The sequence below is a fragment of the Ooceraea biroi genome, chromosome 7 (assembly GCF_003672135.1).
Source record: "Ooceraea biroi isolate clonal line C1 chromosome 7, Obir_v5.4, whole genome shotgun sequence".
NCBI classification, from domain to species: domain Eukaryota; kingdom Metazoa; phylum Arthropoda; class Insecta; order Hymenoptera; family Formicidae; genus Ooceraea; species Ooceraea biroi.
Genome location: NC_039512.1, coordinates 7,864,104 through 7,882,817, shown reverse-complemented (window position 1 = coordinate 7,882,817; position 18,714 = coordinate 7,864,104). Strand labels below are relative to the sequence as shown.

General features: G+C 34.1%; 2 protein-coding genes and 1 non-coding gene across 3 annotated transcripts; 2 read left to right on the top strand and 1 right to left on the bottom strand.

Annotated features, from left to right (window-relative positions):
* Window positions 1-539: 539 nt before the first annotated feature.
* LOC105279256 (E3 ubiquitin-protein ligase KCMF1) lies at window positions 540-14,746 on the bottom strand. The gene is made up of 8 exons (XM_011338906.3): window positions 14,501-14,746; window positions 12,410-12,577; window positions 12,167-12,306; window positions 11,860-12,056; window positions 11,015-11,207; window positions 9,067-9,281; window positions 8,158-8,638; window positions 540-7,777 (listed from the first exon to the last, which is right to left on the bottom strand). The coding sequence occupies exons 1-8, from the start codon at window positions 14,514-14,516 to the stop codon at window positions 7,583-7,585; spliced, it is 1,605 nt and encodes a 534-aa protein (XP_011337208.1). The 5' UTR covers window positions 14,517-14,746; the 3' UTR covers window positions 540-7,582.
* Window positions 14,747-15,643: 897 nt separating this feature from the next.
* Window positions 15,644-18,219, top strand: LOC105279257 (dihydropteridine reductase). The gene is made up of 5 exons (XM_011338907.3): window positions 15,644-15,893; window positions 16,973-17,056; window positions 17,138-17,384; window positions 17,464-17,656; window positions 17,768-18,219. Exons 1-5 carry the CDS (start codon window positions 15,804-15,806, stop codon window positions 17,865-17,867), a joined length of 714 nt encoding a protein of 237 aa, XP_011337209.1. The 5' UTR covers window positions 15,644-15,803; the 3' UTR covers window positions 17,868-18,219.
* A 336-nt stretch (window positions 18,220-18,555) lies between these two features.
* Window positions 18,556-18,628, top strand: Trnak-uuu. Its single transcript has one exon. It is a non-coding gene; the product is annotated as a tRNA-Lys (tRNA).
* Window positions 18,629-18,714: the final 86 nt, after the last annotated feature.

Genomic DNA, 18,714 nt, shown 5'->3' with positions numbered 1-18,714 from the left:
CATCATAGACTTGCGAGTGGATGAATTGGAAATCGATTTTTTATCGAGCTTCTCTTAAAAAAAATTGATTTCTCAAATTTATCTTGGTAATTAAATTTTTGAACGTGATATTGGTGTTTTTCATGTTTTGGAGATGCGAGACGGAGGAATCGATAAACATACTGCGCATGCGCCCGCACTCGCAGTACGTCGCGTGGACTCTCGAATCGCGATTTGATATTCGAAGAGAGTGGAGTATTGCAATATACAGAGCTTTTAACAGTTAACTGGTTTAATTATTATATATTAGCAATTTAATTATTAATTATGTAATTTAATTATTATATATTTTATGGTAAATAGTTATATATTAATAGTAAAAAGAAGATATAATAATGATATAAAGTAAATGTTTTGCTTCCATCTTCAGAACAGCAAGTAATGTTGTAAATTATAATTGCATCAAAACTTCTCTTGTAGTGCGAATTTTACGCCATCAATACATCTATATATTTTACAATAAATCTGGAAAGGGAGAAATATCGTGAGAGATACGCGAGTTTTGATTGAATTTCCTTTATATTCAGCATCAGAGGCATATAACACAAAATACAACCAAACACAATTTACATTTCAATATCATTATTATGTATAAGACTCTCCATTTGAATTTTCTTTCTATCAGTACTTAGCAGCAATGCTCGAAACATTGCCCGCTTCAACGCGTGTGTACCACGCACAATTTCGATTATCAACGCACCCTCTCTTTCTCTCTCTCTCTCACACACTCTCGCTCGATCGATCGCTCGCTCTCACTTTCATTCATTTTGCGCTCATGTATTCTTCGTATATATTCGTGTAGCGTCATCGATCGAATAGTATTAGATAAAAATTCGCGATGAATCTCATGCGACAATACGCGCAATTATATGCTCGATCAACATATAGAGGAAAGTTTTTGGCAAAACGTCGCTCGAAACTCCGAGATCCCTTTCGGAAGTTGCAGTTCGAAGGGACAGTTTCGTAGATGCATTATATATATTTATGACAGCGAGAAAGTTCAACGGTTTAACTGGTGACTTCGAACTCAAACGTGATCGCCATAAGAATTTACTTTCATCTATTAATCAAACAATTAATATAATTTTATTTTCTAAGAAGACTTCAACATATTATAAATTTATATTCGTTCTCTTGCCGAATGATTAACATGCATTGATTAATATTGAGATAGGAAGAGTTCCGTTCACTAATGTCACCAACCAAAAGTCGAATCTCACGTATTAATATAGGCGCGGCCGTGTTAAAGTGATCCCATGTGAGTGCGAAAACTGTGCAAACTCTATAATTAACATCAGCTATTGCATAAGTACCTTGTGTGATTCAACTAGAATGCCTAGATAACGATCTACCAAATGACACACAGTCATCTACGATAGTTTTCGACTTCTCGTGCTGAAACCAATTTACTTTTCTAATCATCACTCGCGATGTGCTGTTACTTCTTTAACGCCTTTAACTCGACCGTGCCGTTAAAAACGATCCTGTCGAGTATCATCATTTTGTTTGCGGTATTAATCAGGATAGAAACAAACAATATTGATTTATATATATAAATCGAAATTAGTTTCACATGGGTGAATAATACAAAAGTCACCGACTGCTTTCCTCGTTTCACGATTCGATCAATCGATCAACCGTACAAGATATCTGTTAAAATGTGGAAATCAATAATACGTACTCTAGAAAGACTTCCGACACTCCTTTAGTCACTTTTTAATATCATAATTATAGATATAAGAAATTCAAATAGACTTAATTTTAAAACAAACAAGACATTTTGTTATTTTCCTTCTCTTGCATTATTATCCGTAATTATTCAACTCTATTTAATTGTACTGTTTTTTATTATAAAATCACAAACTGTCTCCCTCTTTCTCTTTCAATGTTTAATCATTGAAGAAATATTAATTCTATTTAAAAGTATTAATTTAATACTGTAAAATGTTTGATTCAAGAAATAAATACTAAATTAATAAATAATTTAATTCATTAAGGAAAAGATTGGTTTCATCCTAGAGCGCGTGATGCTTTTACTTCGGATTCCCACATTTGAATAGGTACTTGGACAGATAAGTAAGGCATTTAACAATCATTGCATTAAAGAAAATGGGAAACAAACATCCCGACTCATACATTTTCACACGTTTCTTGCTCTTATATCTTTATGTCCTAAGGGAGGACTTTTCTGAGCGTAAACTCGCCCAGGATATTCATATTTGTAATATACCCTCCGGTCCCACACATTGCACCCCGATTCTTCGAAGGAGTAAAACAATGGCAAACTTACGTTTAGAATCTTTTTTTAGAGGGTCGCATCAGTAACTACATCGTCAGCACTCTCTCTCCTCTTTACCGTTTATACATCTATTACATACAGCATCTCTAGCTTCTACAATTCTTTATCATGCGTCATTCCTTTCTGTACTTTGACTACAGCTCGTGAGAAAAATTTGCTATTGAAATTAGTTGAACATTAACATTCTCGGCTTCGATGCATTTTAAAAAACTGGTATAATTTTGTTGAGTTTAAATTTTTTCAAATCGCTCTCAAAGTTTTCGGAACAACAGAATCTTGACATTTGAAGACACAAGATGTCCTTTCACATACACGTAGCATCGGAATAAATTGAACTCATCGGAATTATACCAATTTGCACATTTAATACTAATCATGAGCAAATTTTAATCAAGCAGGAACAGGCTATGTGACTAAGAATCTTGAATCACCTGAGATGACACATACTGAAGTAAACTTGATACTAACTAATCAAATAATTTATCTCATTTACTCATTAATTATCTATAGTTCATCTATATATTCAGTCATACAAAACAAGACAGCTGCTACAAGATAATAAAAATCTTGTAAGAATTTTAATGAATCTTTTAGGAATACTAGAATTCTCTATAAGCAATTAGCGTTAAAATACGTAATAGTTCCTAGTCACGAGTCTGTCCAGTCAAAATTCTATTCCTTTCAGTTCCGCTTCGTTTTTAAAAGCAGAACATTATTTTAAGAATCATTTTAAGAGAATAAAATAAAAATGTAACTAAAAATGATCGAAATTTTTAGTTACATTTGATATTTGTTTTCTCACGAAATTATTCTTCGTCACTGCCTCTAAAAAAGGACAATGCAGGTATCGCATTACAACAAATCATAATTCGACCGACATGATTATGAGTCACACAATGATAAATTGAAGTGTTATATTGTGATTTCTTAGATAAGGACCATATATGCTCGCCATCTCACTTTTACATGATCGTGTCAAAGCGTTTTTATGTCCTATGTACATTATTCCTGTTTGACATTTCGTACAAACACGTTGCGTTCTCCACTAATTAACAAAGTCGTTAAACGAACAAAATATTATGGTATTTTTAAAATAACAAAGCTAAACGAAGAGAAAAGTAACTGCAGTAATTTTCTTTCATTCATTTCCTTTCATGTTTGTGCTATTGTAACATAAATACGTTACACGTAAATGAAGTATTTTAACAAAGGGTGACAAAAATATATATGTTACGTAAGAACATTGTTTCCACGTTTACAATGCAAAACAGATCGTTGCGTAAGCGTGATCTCGCCTGATTTCTATTCTTATATGTAAAAACAATGTTGTAACGCTGACAATACTCCCTCTGTTTTAAAATGATTGGTAATTATCTAATATATTACATTTGCAGATACCATCTGCAATATTGGGCCACAAATCTAAATATACAAGCCTTAAGATTAATTAGATTAATTAATCGATTATAACGGTAAGAAACAGTATGATAATAAGAGCGCAATAATACAATCGTCAATGAATCACCAAGGTTTAACGGAATTAATTTTTCTGAAATGCTCACTCTTAAGCTCTATATTTTTTGCCTTTTGTTTAAATCCATCACATATCATTTTTATCATCTACAACTGCATCTTTACTTTGAATTTACTTCAGCACGTGTGCAAACATAATTACGTGATGCATATTCAGGAAGTGATATTGCTATCGACGTATATATAAACACGTGCATCTGCTCTGTGTATATGTATCTATATATATATAATTTTCTTCATATATATATATAATTTATTGTGGTAAACAACGGTACGTAAAATATAGTTAATATAAATGGAACCATTATTCATAGACAGAGGGAGACGTCTTTGTTCAATAAAAAGAGGAACAAGAGAGAGGGAGGAGAGAGAGAGAGAGAGAGAGAGAGAGAGAAAGAGAGAGAGAGGAAGGAAAATGTTTCTTTTTTTTTAGGAATTGCAATGATTCGGTCTGATTCCAATTTGCTCTGAGTGTATTCGTTGTAATAATTGCGCAAACTGTTTACTTGCATAAATAGTGATTTTTTATCTTCTTTACTTAAATTTACATATAATACTTAAATTCATGTAATTTACATAAATTCACGAATTAAATTCTCAAATTATTTCAATTCACAAATTGATTTAATTCACAAAAAATGATAAGTTTCAATTTGAGAAAATTTGAACTTATCGAATTTTTCACAAAACAACAATAACACATGTCGCATTGCGAATCGTACTTAGAATAAGAAAAACAGGAAAAGTTTGACAATACGAAAGTAACGTGGAAACAAGAGAAACGTAATACGAGTAAAGAATATTTCGCAATATTTCAAATTTAAATCCATTCGTAAAAAAACATAAAAAAAAATTTCGCAATATTGAAATTTAAATCTATTTGTAAAAAACGCAACTTTTAATTAATGTAAGACCATTGATAAGCGTGATAAAATTATAACTGATTTATTGACAGAGGACAGAAATCAGGATACTAGATTTTTATTAATTTAGAGTCTTGCATCGTTCCTGAACACAGACTTGAATTTAAGCGTGAATTATCGCAATGTATTAATCTAAACAATCAATTTCCAATCAAAAACATATGATAGTGCAATAAATTCGTACGATATTCACAAGTTGATAATTTTACATACGCATGTTCATTAAGATTAGCCCACTGTAGCATTCACTTCGTTGGAACATTATGCATGAACATTTTTACAGACACATCCATATTTCAAGGATCAATTCTTCTCATTAATCTTTCAGGCATCTAGCGTTAAGGCAATTAATTACATTCCAATTTGTTTTATTTTGAATCTATTTTATAAATTGCGATTGCAAATCAAGGATCAAATAAATAGCTATCCAAAAAGATTACTCGCTTGAAATACACATATATCAAGTACAAATAAAATGACTAGCAGAACATCCAGTTAACAATATATCGAAGGAATGATAATCAAAATATGTGTCCCTTATGATTTTTCCCTCTATCTTTGGATTTAGCTGGATTTCGACTCGTTCGATTTTACGCACGGAAAATATGATGACCAAGTTCTGAATTCCATAAGTTCTCTACGTCGTATTTAGACGCTAGATATTTGAATTCTCTTCTCTTTTTTCTCATGAATTTGCATGGTATGTATGTTTATTTGTACGTATACTTTTCTGTACTTTTCTTTTTAAAATGTTGCATGGATTGTTTATACAATCCTCATCTTGCAGATACATCCTTACATGAGATATTAATAAGTTTTTTTTTCATGAAATATTAAATTAATGACAAGACAGATTATATATTTATGTGCAAACATGCAAGAAAAGGAAAGTAAAGTTACATCCGAAAAGAAAACTTCTTATGTACGAATGTTTTTGAAATCTTCTCTCAATAGAAAGTTTAGAAACTCATTTGTATGCATCGCGTGCACACACTCTGATATAATATTATTAATGTTTGCTTTACATATATAGCAGAAGTAATCATATTTTTATTTGAAAATATTGAATGTTCTCTTGCGGAATTTTTCTCTTTTGACAAAGTTTAAAGGAAAATCTGGAGATTTTCCATACTATGACCAATTGATAAAGGAAATTTTTTATTTTACGCTTTTCAAACATGTAACTGTATATATATATATATATCTAACACAAATAAGATTTTATATAAAGAAATAAACTTTTTTAAATAGTTAGTACAATCATTCAATGCCTTAAAAATGGAGTGATTAATTTAAAAAAAAAACTTTATTCCACTGTCAAAACATAATGTACAATTACATAATATACAAGAATAATGAGAAAAATAATAATTTGATAAAGTATTTAAATGTCAGTAGAACATTAAATACCGTTTAAGCGCCAATTAGATAATTTAATATATTAATTTATAATGCTGTTGAAACAATTTCTAATATAGCTAAATGTAATCTCTCCACTTTATGACATCATATTTATATGCGATGTGTAAGTGCCAAGGGATGGTCCGCCAATGCTGATTTATTAAATTAAATTTGACTCGATTAAACGTTTATTTGCGATAGTCTCGTACATAAAATTAATTTTCAATAATATCTCTCCATTCTTTTCTCGTGAATCTTCTATCTGACATGTGCAAAGTACTGCAGCAAACAGATTCTACTTAAAACGAGTTAAAAATAATATAAGTTTACATGTAGATCATATAAATAATTTGTTTTCTCATACATTATACCATTGATTTATTGATTGCAAAGCATACACAGTAGAGGGTGTCTATTATAACGGAATTTATAATCTAAGTAAATGAAAAATATGTAGCAGCAATCATTCTGCGCTATTATACAATCTGTCACATGTCACTACAATCCATTTTCCACAATTAGTGCGCCAAAGTTATCGGGAAGTTGGGATAATTTAAAGCGTGTTAGTATCACGGACCAACCCAGGCACGATTTTTGCATTTATGTATCTTTTTTTATTTGCAAAATGGGACGCATATTTATCGGTATTTAAAGGTACGCAACGCATTAGTTAGTTGAGTGTTCGACATAATTTGCGGTATACGTGTAAATCAATAAAGACTCGACATTTAATATGCATTGCGATAACAAGTCCGTACGACTCATAACATATTCGTCCAGCTTCGCTGGATCACAATATGTACTCGCGTATCTTCGTTACGTCTTTTGATATTTTGACAATAATCGAACAATGAACGCTAATGCCGTTTTATGCCTTTATAATAAGGATTTCTTTTTACAGCACTTTTCATTAAACACCTGCTCTCCAGCGGATATAAGAGGTAACGCCGTATCGCGGTAGCACGTGTCAGCGTGGAAGAACGTGGCAAGACTCGTTTCAAGAGGACAGCACACGCGACCGAATTATATATATATATATTCCGAGCACGACTGCAAGAAGTGAATTATGTACATGTTATAATCGCAAATATGTCACAGCGGCCAGCGAATCAGCCCTTGCCCTTGTTCCATGTCACATAACAGCAAAAATGGCGAGATTAAAGTTTCGGGGAAAGTAGTACTAGTAGTAGGACATAAGAGAATGGGGAAGTAGAGAAGAAAGGGGGGCGGAAGGGGGGAGAGAATGGAGAAGGCGTTTTGAATAATTATTAATATATAATATTATAATAATAACAATAATAATGAGGTGTTCTAAACAGTGCTAGGACTAGTGCTAGGGGTCCTGTGTGAGGAATCAGGGTGGATGGGTACACGGGCTAAGGAGGGGTTAGTGTGGGGGTGGCGGTTCTGTAGATTGATTCCTGCCATCTACAGCTCTAACCGGCTTTCTACGCGAAGAGCCTGTCACTCCGACCGAACCCACCCCGCCTCTGAGGTAAGTCGGCGCCGAAGCCGCGATCGGTTCCCTGATGGTTCCAGTACCGGTATTCCTAACTGGCGGCGGCAGTGGTTGCTGCAATACCTACGTCATAGAAAATCCCATGAGGACATTCATCCATTGTCGTCGTGTGCTCTGCGTGTAGGTCAGATTTATTAGTTATTTTTGTACTATTACATTTGGAATTCGGATGTAACTCGTGTCTCAAGGTAATATCATACTAAGAGAAACATTTCGTATCCACATTTTCTATATGATGTGAGTGGTAACAATATAATAAATAGGCGTAACAAGTAACAAATAAAATTCGAAACAAAAAAAATGCCGAATACAATTGCATCGAGGTCCTGATGCACCACTGCATCCATCCTTTCTGTGTGTGTTTCACAACAAAACAAGAAACAAAATTGTTTAAAAAAAAACTATAGATACTGCGATCATATTCCAGAAGGACGAGTGCTTACCAATGGCTGAGGTAACACGCTATGCATCAATGTTTGAACTATAGGTGGATTTTGCGTCGCAATGCTATTAGGATTCGGGGGTAAGCCCTGATTTTGTAGACCTGAGCTCACACTGCCAGTAGCAGCAGCAGTCGCAGCAGCAGCAGTCGCGGCAGCAGCCTGCAGAATATGCGATTCTTTTTGTTGCGCGGATGCTTGTGATGTCACGTGTTTACTTGTCGCTTGATCCCTCTTTGCTTCCTGAGCTAAACTTAATTTCTTCGTAGAGACGATGGAAGTATTGGCGTTTGGTGTCTCAGGACTGGTCGTGGCAGTAGTCGCACTTGACGCAGGCGTTTGCACAGTGCACTGCTGTTGCATCAACTCCGACAATGTTTCAGAAAGCGTTCCAATGATAAGTTCACGTGCAAAAAGGCTCCTGTTTGCACTCTCGCGCTCAATACTTTGTAGTTGCGAATCAGACAGCGTGGTTGTAATGCATCTGTGCAAAATGCGAAGGAGAGCGATTGCATTTAATCAAATATATATTGGTACCATTTACTATCGAGTATATATATTTTCATTTTTTTAATTTTCTATTATAAATTATTTAATTATTTTATATAAATTATTTATATTTTTTTTGTACTTTGTAAAACGTACTTTTGTACATTTGTTTTCTCATCTTTTGTAACACAATTTATTCTATATATAGCACTTGTTTATTATCAACCAAAAGCATCATTATATAAAATATACAGATTAAAATAAGCAGAGATATCAAAAATAGATACTTAAATATCTAGAGTGCATTTTTTAAAAATTATGTGTATATATATATATGTCATGTTCTATTTCTGCACGACTCCGCACATGTATAAAAATACATGCCATTATTCAGAGATATAAATGTAAAACGGAAGGACGTACCTGGGTAACAGGAACATGACGTTCTGCGAGTTAACAGAAGACACACCGGACGGGTTGGCCGTATTGGTCGCATTATTGTTACTACTCGTACTATTCGATGCCACCATAGTAGTAGAATGACCACCGCTACCACCGCTGCCAGCTCCGCTACCGCTCACCGAACCGATCACTTGTGTCTGTCTCCTGGGTAATCGTTCAAGCTGCTGTCTAGCAGCCTAGAGATAATAATTTTCTTTAGTAACTGTGTATTGCTTCTATATATATTGAATATAATTATTATATTTTATTATTATTATTTTGAGTATTCTGTGTGAAAATTATTAATCTCTTTGCTACAACAGGGATTATTAAAATCGATATCGAACAGAGATCCGTGACTACCTGCTCAATATTTGTATTACACAAAAAACTAATAAATTATATAGACAACTCATAATACACAAAAATGTATAAGAAGAGTAAAGCTGTGTAAACAAAATGATACTCGAATAACGTTACGTAACAACATAAAATTTATCACACACACGTATACTTTTAATACAGTTTTCTTTTCTACATCTTCATAAATACCTGTTGTAGACTCAATACTTTGATTTCATCGTTTCATTCCTCTTTCGGATTTTGTTCAAATATATCTCACTCATTTGAAAATACTGATTTAGTCAAGAAATATGAATTCGTCCAAGTACTTTACACTGGGTTAATTTAAACGCTACTGTATTCCGTTGCGCTGACGCAACAGGTCATTATTAGCAAATTATTAGCTGCATTGAACACTTTTACTACACTTGTATTATTTACAATATTTTATCATTGTTTAAATATATTTCCCAATCGTAAATTAAAGCCGATAATATGAAATTCTTAAAAGGTGGTCATGCAGCTTCTCTTGTGTATCCTCCTATCTTTTCGGCTCTTATTTATCTCTCTAATGTCCTGATACGCTTGTATGTCAACATTTGCTCTCACATTTCAAATGAATAAGGCTGTAGTCCAGTTAGCACTGCGAATCCTACAAAACACTGTCTTTCTTTCCTTTTATTTGAAAGAAGAAAAAGGATAAAAAGTGTTTTGTAGCATTCGCAGTATTGACTGGACAGCCTAGATGTAATGTCGTATGATATATAAAAAAGCATACCAAGACTCGGTTGAAGACAGAACACGTAAACAATCTCTACTTCGATTATTTCGACAAATCGAATATTTCGATAAATCGAATTTTGTAAAATTGAGGTTTGGATACGTAATAACGAATGTGGCAAAGGATTAGCTGTTCAATACATAAAATTGAATGTACGTACATGCAATTATGTATTACTTATATCTAAGTTCAAGCACTTTCATGTCAGCATTATGGCCATATTCAGAACGCGCTTACAACGGTAAAAGCGCTTCTAAAAACCACGTATTTGGCTGAGAAGACACATTGGAGACACTTTTATCGTTGAAGCGTGTTCTGAATATGTTTATGTATTCCAACATTATGCTGAAAATATTAATGCTTTAAATATATTAGTTTAAATATTAAGTAATAATTAATAATAATTAATAAATAATTTTTAATTTAAATAATAATTAATAAATGAAAACTATATTAGTTTTAATATTAAATATTAGTAAAAATTACAGAAATATTTATTATTAATTTATTAATTTCACGCTGTCTAATATTAATCCGTTGTCTTAATTTTACGTTTAAAACTCACGAATAGTGCAAATGTGTGCTCTTAAATATCACATAACCTGAATCTGAAAATGCGCTCCAATACAAAAATCAATTACCTAAACACAATAATATATCAATAATAATTCAACTTGAAAATGCCTAACTTCAAGCATGAAAGCATACATTCTTCATGATGTTGGTCGTGTGTGAGTCAATAGAGATCGCAGAGAAGAGAATTATACATAACATCTACTTTTTGCGATAAAAAATAAATAAATTTACCCGAACTTGTTGTCGTTCTAACTGCAACTGCATCTGTAATTGCTGTAACTGCGAAGGTGCCGACGAACTCTGTCCACTGTTACCTCCACTTCTACGTACGCCCGATAATTGGGACAGCAATTCCGCAATTGGATCTATACCTTCCCGAGTGCTCGGACTCAATCCTCCAGATGAACTGAAATGCATGTTGGACCTGCAGGTCCAATGAATCCCAATGAACAATATCTAAGATGATGACGAGATGACGAAAAGTACTTAAGTACCAGGGTCTACGAATGGGGAGGGGGACGCAGGTAATACATTTTTTACCTGGGCCCAGGTCCAAAATATTAACCGTAATCTTTTTTACACGGTATTGCAACAGTTCATAGTTTATATCAATAGAACGTTTCTTCTATTGATGATAATATATTCTGTTTAACCTTAGGCTATAATTCATGGCATAAAAAACTGTAGCGGATAAAAACAAGATGACTAATGGAAAAAGAAAAGGACCGAAAGAAGCTTTGTACTCTCTGATAAAATTTTTCTCAGAGGAACAGTCCATTTTCATCAATAAAAAAAAATATATTTAAAATTCATGTTATAATCTATTAATAAAATATTTGTAAATTTACAGGAGATATCTGTTAAAAAGTTCCATTAAAAAAAATAATATCGCAATCATGATAAAAAAAAACGGCAAGTATAATAATTAAAATGAAAATTCAACGTAACTATTTTAATTATTTGTAATATAATACCACCAATATTTTCAATAAGAGTAGTAATCGCGTAGAAATGTAACATTGCATGCTAATGAATGAATCACCCATTTAACAGGTATTTGCAATCTCGTTACGTACCTACGCGCGCGCGGGGCGCCAACAGCTCTAGACGGATGCGGTATCCGCCTAACGCCGTGTCTACTTGCAGATGGTTCATCTAAAAAAGAAATCAGGTCCCTTGGTCCGCTGCGATGCTCCAATGTCAGATGGCCAGCGAAATCATCGGTCACGTGATTCGGGTCTCCACCTGGCACTGCTGCACAAACTGGACAAACCTGCAATAGGGATATGTAAACCATTACATTCCATTTCTGCAAGTGGACTCGTAAATTATTATAATAATTTAGAGATAGGGATATAAAACTTTTTTTTTTTATATACGTACAACTTCAAATGACGTATCAGGATGATCAGCAGCCACATGTTCTTGCAATGTAGCCTCGGTGAAGCCCATTTTCGTGCAGTAGGGACAAGTTAAGGACTGAGGTTGTTCAACGCTCACGCCTTCACCACCATAGTATAATTCTACGAAAAGATCAAGCGTCAGGAAAGTGGATTGAGAGATATTCAACTCTCTCCGTTTGTGCGCTATATTTCTAATGCGACGATAAGTGCGTGTCATTTTTACCAAAGTCAGATCTAGTAAGTATGCACTGCATAGGATGATCTGTGAGGTGGCGTGTAGTACTGGCGCCTCCTTCAAAGCAGCTGGCACATAGATCATAATCGTAGCATACAAGGCACTTGTATCTACGACCCCGAAAATTCCCTTTCAAACAGGAATCACAGCTTACCCCTAAACAAGCACATTAAATTAACATTAAACTTCATATATAGTTTACAGATTTATTTCAAATTATTTTAGATGTAGTGCTTAACTATATCTGTTTTTAACTACATTTCGAATATATTTTGTAATTACATCACATGCTTATTTATCAAAACTTGTCACATATGATAACTTTATTCTATAATATTTATTATATCTTGTTGTTATATAATATTCACTTGCTAAATTATTGTATCATATATGATATAATAATAATATAAAATAAGTAAAGAAATAAATTAATTATCTACTAATAAGTCATAATTAGAAATTATAATGAAATAATTTGTAAAAAAGTAATAACAGAATAATGTACATAGATTTTTCTAACATTAAACACCATAGCATTCAATATATTAAAAGTAATACTTGTAAACTGTTGTTTTCTTACTAATATATTTGTTATATAAAATAACTATAACTTATCTTTAGTGAAAAACTGTAAAAACGTACATATGTGAATGAGAAGGAAGGACATTAGTGAATCAGAGAGGAAGGAAACATGATCTATGTATTAATTGCAATAATCACTTATAAATAATATTTAAAAAATTCTACATTTTGTTGTATAATTTTTAAATGACTAAAGCTTTAATATAATGAGATAACATGCATGTAATATCACGTTATTAATATGCATATATTATTAAAAAATATATACACATATAAATTACATTGTGTTAATTGTCTCAAGAAAGTATGTTCTAATGATATTATAGGAAGTAGAAACCTAAGTATATTTTTAATTTGTCAATACGATATTATTATTATTAGAAATCAGATGACTATAAAACTATAAATAGCAATACATGGCAAAGCAAGTCATCGTCTTACAACAATGAAAAGCAAGATTCCAGATAATATGTTAGTTAAGTATAAATATTTGAGAACGAGTAATTAATATGTTATGAATACAAGTAATAATCTATCGTGAAAAGATATAGGTCTAATCATTATATAAATTTATATTTAGGTATGTACTCATTAGTGAACGGACTCTATGTAATATATAATATTCAATTAGTAATGAAACTAATGATGCAATAACTTAAAAAATTTCAAAACAGTTCAACTATATTCAATGTACCGTATCAAAAGTGACAATTATATAACGAACGTAACACATGTTGTGCCTCCAAAAAGATAAATTTTACAGATTTTGCTTGTATTGCAAATATGTATGAAACATGATTCCATTTATTAGAATCTTGAAAAGTAGAGGTTTAAGCGCTTGTGGAGGATTATTTTTGTGACACACATTCATCAGCGATGATACAATCTTAAGAACACAGCGTACAAAGAATCTGTACGGGAGCACAGCTTGCTGTGTCAAACTTCCATTAACTGTTTGCATAAACAATTTCAAGAAGATGATGATATTGGAAAAAGCTTGCAATATGTTCTGTAAAGGAAAGACCATCATCATCATCATCATCATCAAGAGAAGGGATTGAGCCAAAAGGCTGTCCTGAAAAGAGGTGTCAACTACGGGAGAGGATGGTCTGACAGCTGATCGGACGTAGTGATCGGTGGTCAGACGGTAGGCCAAAATTGACCGAAATCGGTCATCGTGGCGAATCCCGAGAAATCGTCTGGAAAAACGTCACAAATCTACAGAAATTCGCGTGAATTTTCGCCGCGTGCTGCCATCTGGTCCCTGACATTAGGCCCCCACGGCTACGCGAGCTCGCGGGACATGTCCCGTGTTAAAAGGACAACCCCGCAGCCCGATGATTTCGCGGAGACTGTCGCAGGTCAGCGCGGACTCTCGGTGAACGCTCTGGCATGCACGACAGCGCTGAACGATTCCGTTCGCTGCGCCGACAAATCCGCGTATTTCCCGTGTTACGCGAACTGACTTGCTAGTCGGAGCGCAGCGCACGTACGTACCTTCATGTCGACTCATTTTCCGTTTAAAATCTCATACACGCCGAGCTGCACGGGCCCCTCGCGATGGTTTGCTCGGTGAACGCGACTGCTGGCCGTCACTGTGCGAGCACCACGGCGTCGTTCAACCACGGTGGACACGACACGGAGAAAACATCAATCGTCAAACAAAAAATTTGTCTCGTTAGAATTTCCAGCGTAAAACCTAACCCAACTAGGCTGACGAACGTGACGTCACGCTAGATCGACCTACGCTCCTCCCGGTGAACGTTGCGTGACGCCTGGTGCCGCCTACTGGCCGCCGCGCGATCGCCGCGACGTTGCCGCGATTCGTTGGGAAACATTCGCGGGAAAATATGAAGTGACAGGGTGGGAGCACAGACTTTTGTATTATAACGCATAACGCGTAAGGAAATAAACCAATCAGAATCCTCCATTTTTATTAAGGGGTGAAAAAGTCTGTGTTTCCGCCTATACAATTTTTTGACAATGACGCCGACAGGGCGGAAAAGAAAGAGAACGATCTCTCGAAAACAATGTACATAGACTCGTCGAAACTTTCAGCCAAAGTTTTATAAGTACGAGCGGTATTCGAGAATGAAGGCAAATATTGATTATTCATAAGAAAAAAAAAGTTTGCGGTATTTCAAACTTGCGTTTTCTGAGCCAGCGCATTGCGTAATCGCTCTGAAGTACGCGCGCGATTAGTATAGCCGTATAAATAAAACGAAAAGGTTAAAAACAAAATTAAGAATAGTCGTTTATCGATCGCGCACCACGCTAATTATAATAAGCGATAAATATAAAAATGTTTTAAAATGTTCAAAAAAATGTGTAAGTATATATATATATTAATTATATATAAATGCACTTTATATATATGTATATACTTTAACTAATTTAAGATGTATGTAGATATACAATAAATATTATATTCATATATTATATCATTGATGTCTCGTTTCTATGAAATTTTATTACAATTTTCGATGCAATAATATGCTAAAAAGAGAGCAAAGGAGTAAGAAACAGAAGGAGTGAGTGAGGAAGCGAGCAAGACTAGATGGCAATACCAGTACAGTGCCTGGACTTCAGGCATGCGCACTCCATCTCGTGACACACAAAATTACGTGAGTTGCGCTACTGCATATACTGTGCTACGATTATAGTTTATGGTAAGATCTGGCAATCTAGCAATCCTTTCACGAAATTTTCCGAAAGCCGCTCCGTCGGCACTCGTATCGTTTCGTCGACGGTCGCGAACTTCCGAATCACGTCTCGCAGAGATCGCATCATTTATCGAACAATGGCTACGGTACTTGGACGTGTAATTGTGTACGGGGGCAAGGGTGCCCTCGGCTCGGCTTGCGTATCGCAATTCAAATCGCAGAATTGGGTGAGTAAACGGAACTCGCAAAACTGTTACCCCTGTCCAGACACGATTAATCGCACGATTAGCCGCCTTATCGGCGAACCTTATCGGTTGCATAAAATTGTATTACGTGCTATTTTGTTTCGATGTTTAAAATGTATTAAATGTTTTACTAAATATGAAATTGCATTGTTACATCATTAATATTAAATGATAGAATAAAAATGCAAAAGTATGTGTTTTTTATTCGACTTATCGGGGTGACTTACGTCGGATCGCTACGCGTATAAATATTGTGATGCGCACATCTTCATGTTTTCGATGTTTCTTATCACAGAAATAATTTCTTGCAAAGTGGAAACTACTTTTCGCTGGAATATGGTATTTCCACGATAATTAGAAAGCCATTTCGGGCGGCAAGCAAGTACCATATGATTCGTACAAAGCAAGCGGTCAACTTTTTTCGTTATCGATTTTCCCGGTTCCGCTAAACTGCTACTTAAAATTTTTTGCGGGATAATTTGAAATTAGTACGTTACACAGTCAGCATCTCGTCATATTTCATTCTCTCGTTCATGTGTGATAGGTTTTTTAAATGTTAATTAATAAGTAATATATATATATATATATATATATCAAAATAGTAATTTTTTTTAATAAACATTAATCTCGGAATTTTTTAACACGTTTGGAATTAATAATTGTTTACGTAAGATTCTGTTCTTAGATGTATGTGCATATATGATGAAGGATATTGCATAAAAACTTTATATACCAAGGTTATTAGCAACGGAGCAAGACCTTTCACAGAAAGTTATCTTGTACAAACTATTTGCCTGTATTGAACGTGCATTTAAACAGAGTGTAGATTATCGATGTAGACGAAGCGAAAATCCTAGCGCACAGATATTTTTTTGCTGTATTAATATATTAATAAAATTATTATATAATAAAATCATAAAACTATTATTTATATATAATCGCACTTAATGTCACGTTAGTCATCATTTTATTTATTACTATAAATTATTAAACCTTTGAGTATTGTATAATCCATTGTGCAGCAACAATTTTAAATACTTTGCCACTGTTACAATTTTTAGTGGGTTGGCTCTATTGACATGAAACCGAATGACCAAGCTGATGCAAATATAATTGTGAATCCCGACAATAATTGGCAGCAGCAGGTACCTCTTTTCTCGCAGCTTTTGCATTTGCACAAAATTATATAAATTATAATAAACATTGATTAACTTCTTGTTACGTAGCAAACGGAGATCATGACACAGATCAAGAATACATTGAAGGAAGAAAAGGTCGATGGTATTATTTGCGTAGCGGGCGGTTGGGCCGGTGGCAATGCGGCGTCTAAAGATTTCGTGAAGAGCAGTGATCTGATGTGGAAACAGAGTGTTTGGAGTTCCGTTATAGCATCTAGCATCGCGACGGAGTATCTGAAGGAAGGCGGCTTCCTTTCCTTGACTGGTGCTAAGGCAGCGTTAGCGGAGACACCAGGTTTCTTAATGAATAATAGCACAATAATAGAGTATCGTAGTTGTCTCAACAGTTGATTACAAAAATTCTATTCGATCAGGTATGATAGGTTACGGCATGGCAAAGGCAGCTGTTCATCAATTGACGAAATCTCTGGCGGCTAAAGACAGTGGCCTTCCTGCCAACAGTTTGGTGGCATCCATATTACCCGTTACCTTGGATACGCCAATGAACAGGAAGTGGATGTCCAAAGCTGACACGAGCACATGGACTCCGCTCGAGTTTGTGGCAAAGTAGGTGAAATATTACATATTTATTTTAATTATTTAATATTATATATTTGCATATAAAAATATGAGAATCTATCAATTTGCTTTATAAATCTCCCTTTGTTTATTTTCTAGCCTGTTCTGGAAGTGGTCGCAGAAGCAGGATCGACCCGTTAACGGTGCCCTCCTGCAACTCGTTACTAAGGACAATAAGACGGAACTGATCGCGGCTTAAATAGTGCCAAACGAGTACGACTCGGCAACTCGACTTGGGAACAAAAATCTCAAAGCATTTATGACAATATAATGTGTATCTTCCTTTTGTTGTTACCTAAAAAGTTGTTACCTATGGGAGAAAAACTGATATATGTTCAGAGGCAAGTCCTCTAAAAGGACCCTTATTTTTCTATCAAGAATCAATTTTCTTATCCAAGTATCCAGCGTGATATATTTTTGTACGTTGTTTAATTATTTAAAAGAAGGAAATAATTCTTATATACATATATATTAATCTGATATACATGTCTATGTTTTGTTAATGATGTTACATATATATATACACAATATTAAATATTGCAAAGAAACAATTATCGTTATCATGCACCTTCTTTCTTTCAGTATCCGTTGTCAAGCTTGCCAATGCGATTGCGTAAAATCTCTTTAATTAAAAATATTGAAACAAGTGTTTATAAAAATTAATTTTTTTAATTGGATTTTTAATAACGATTTTTTTCGAAATTTTGCTAAATGTCTCGTCATAAGCCGTTCTTAAAAAAAAACATTTATATGATCTAATACACATGAAGCCATTACGTTTATATCTAATTTATATTTATAATAATGATATAATAAATTTTGTTCTAGTAAAGAATAAATGCGTATCCACACTACAACTAACTGCAGCTGAAAAACATTAGACATCAGCCCGGATAGCTCAGTCGGTAGAGCATCAGACTTTTAATCTGAGGGTCCAGGGTTCGAGTCCCTGTTCGGGCGCATTTTTTTTGTTATGTAAAACCAGATATTACGCTGCGCTCTAGTTTAATTTAGAGATATATTAATATCCAAATACGTTTAAAGCC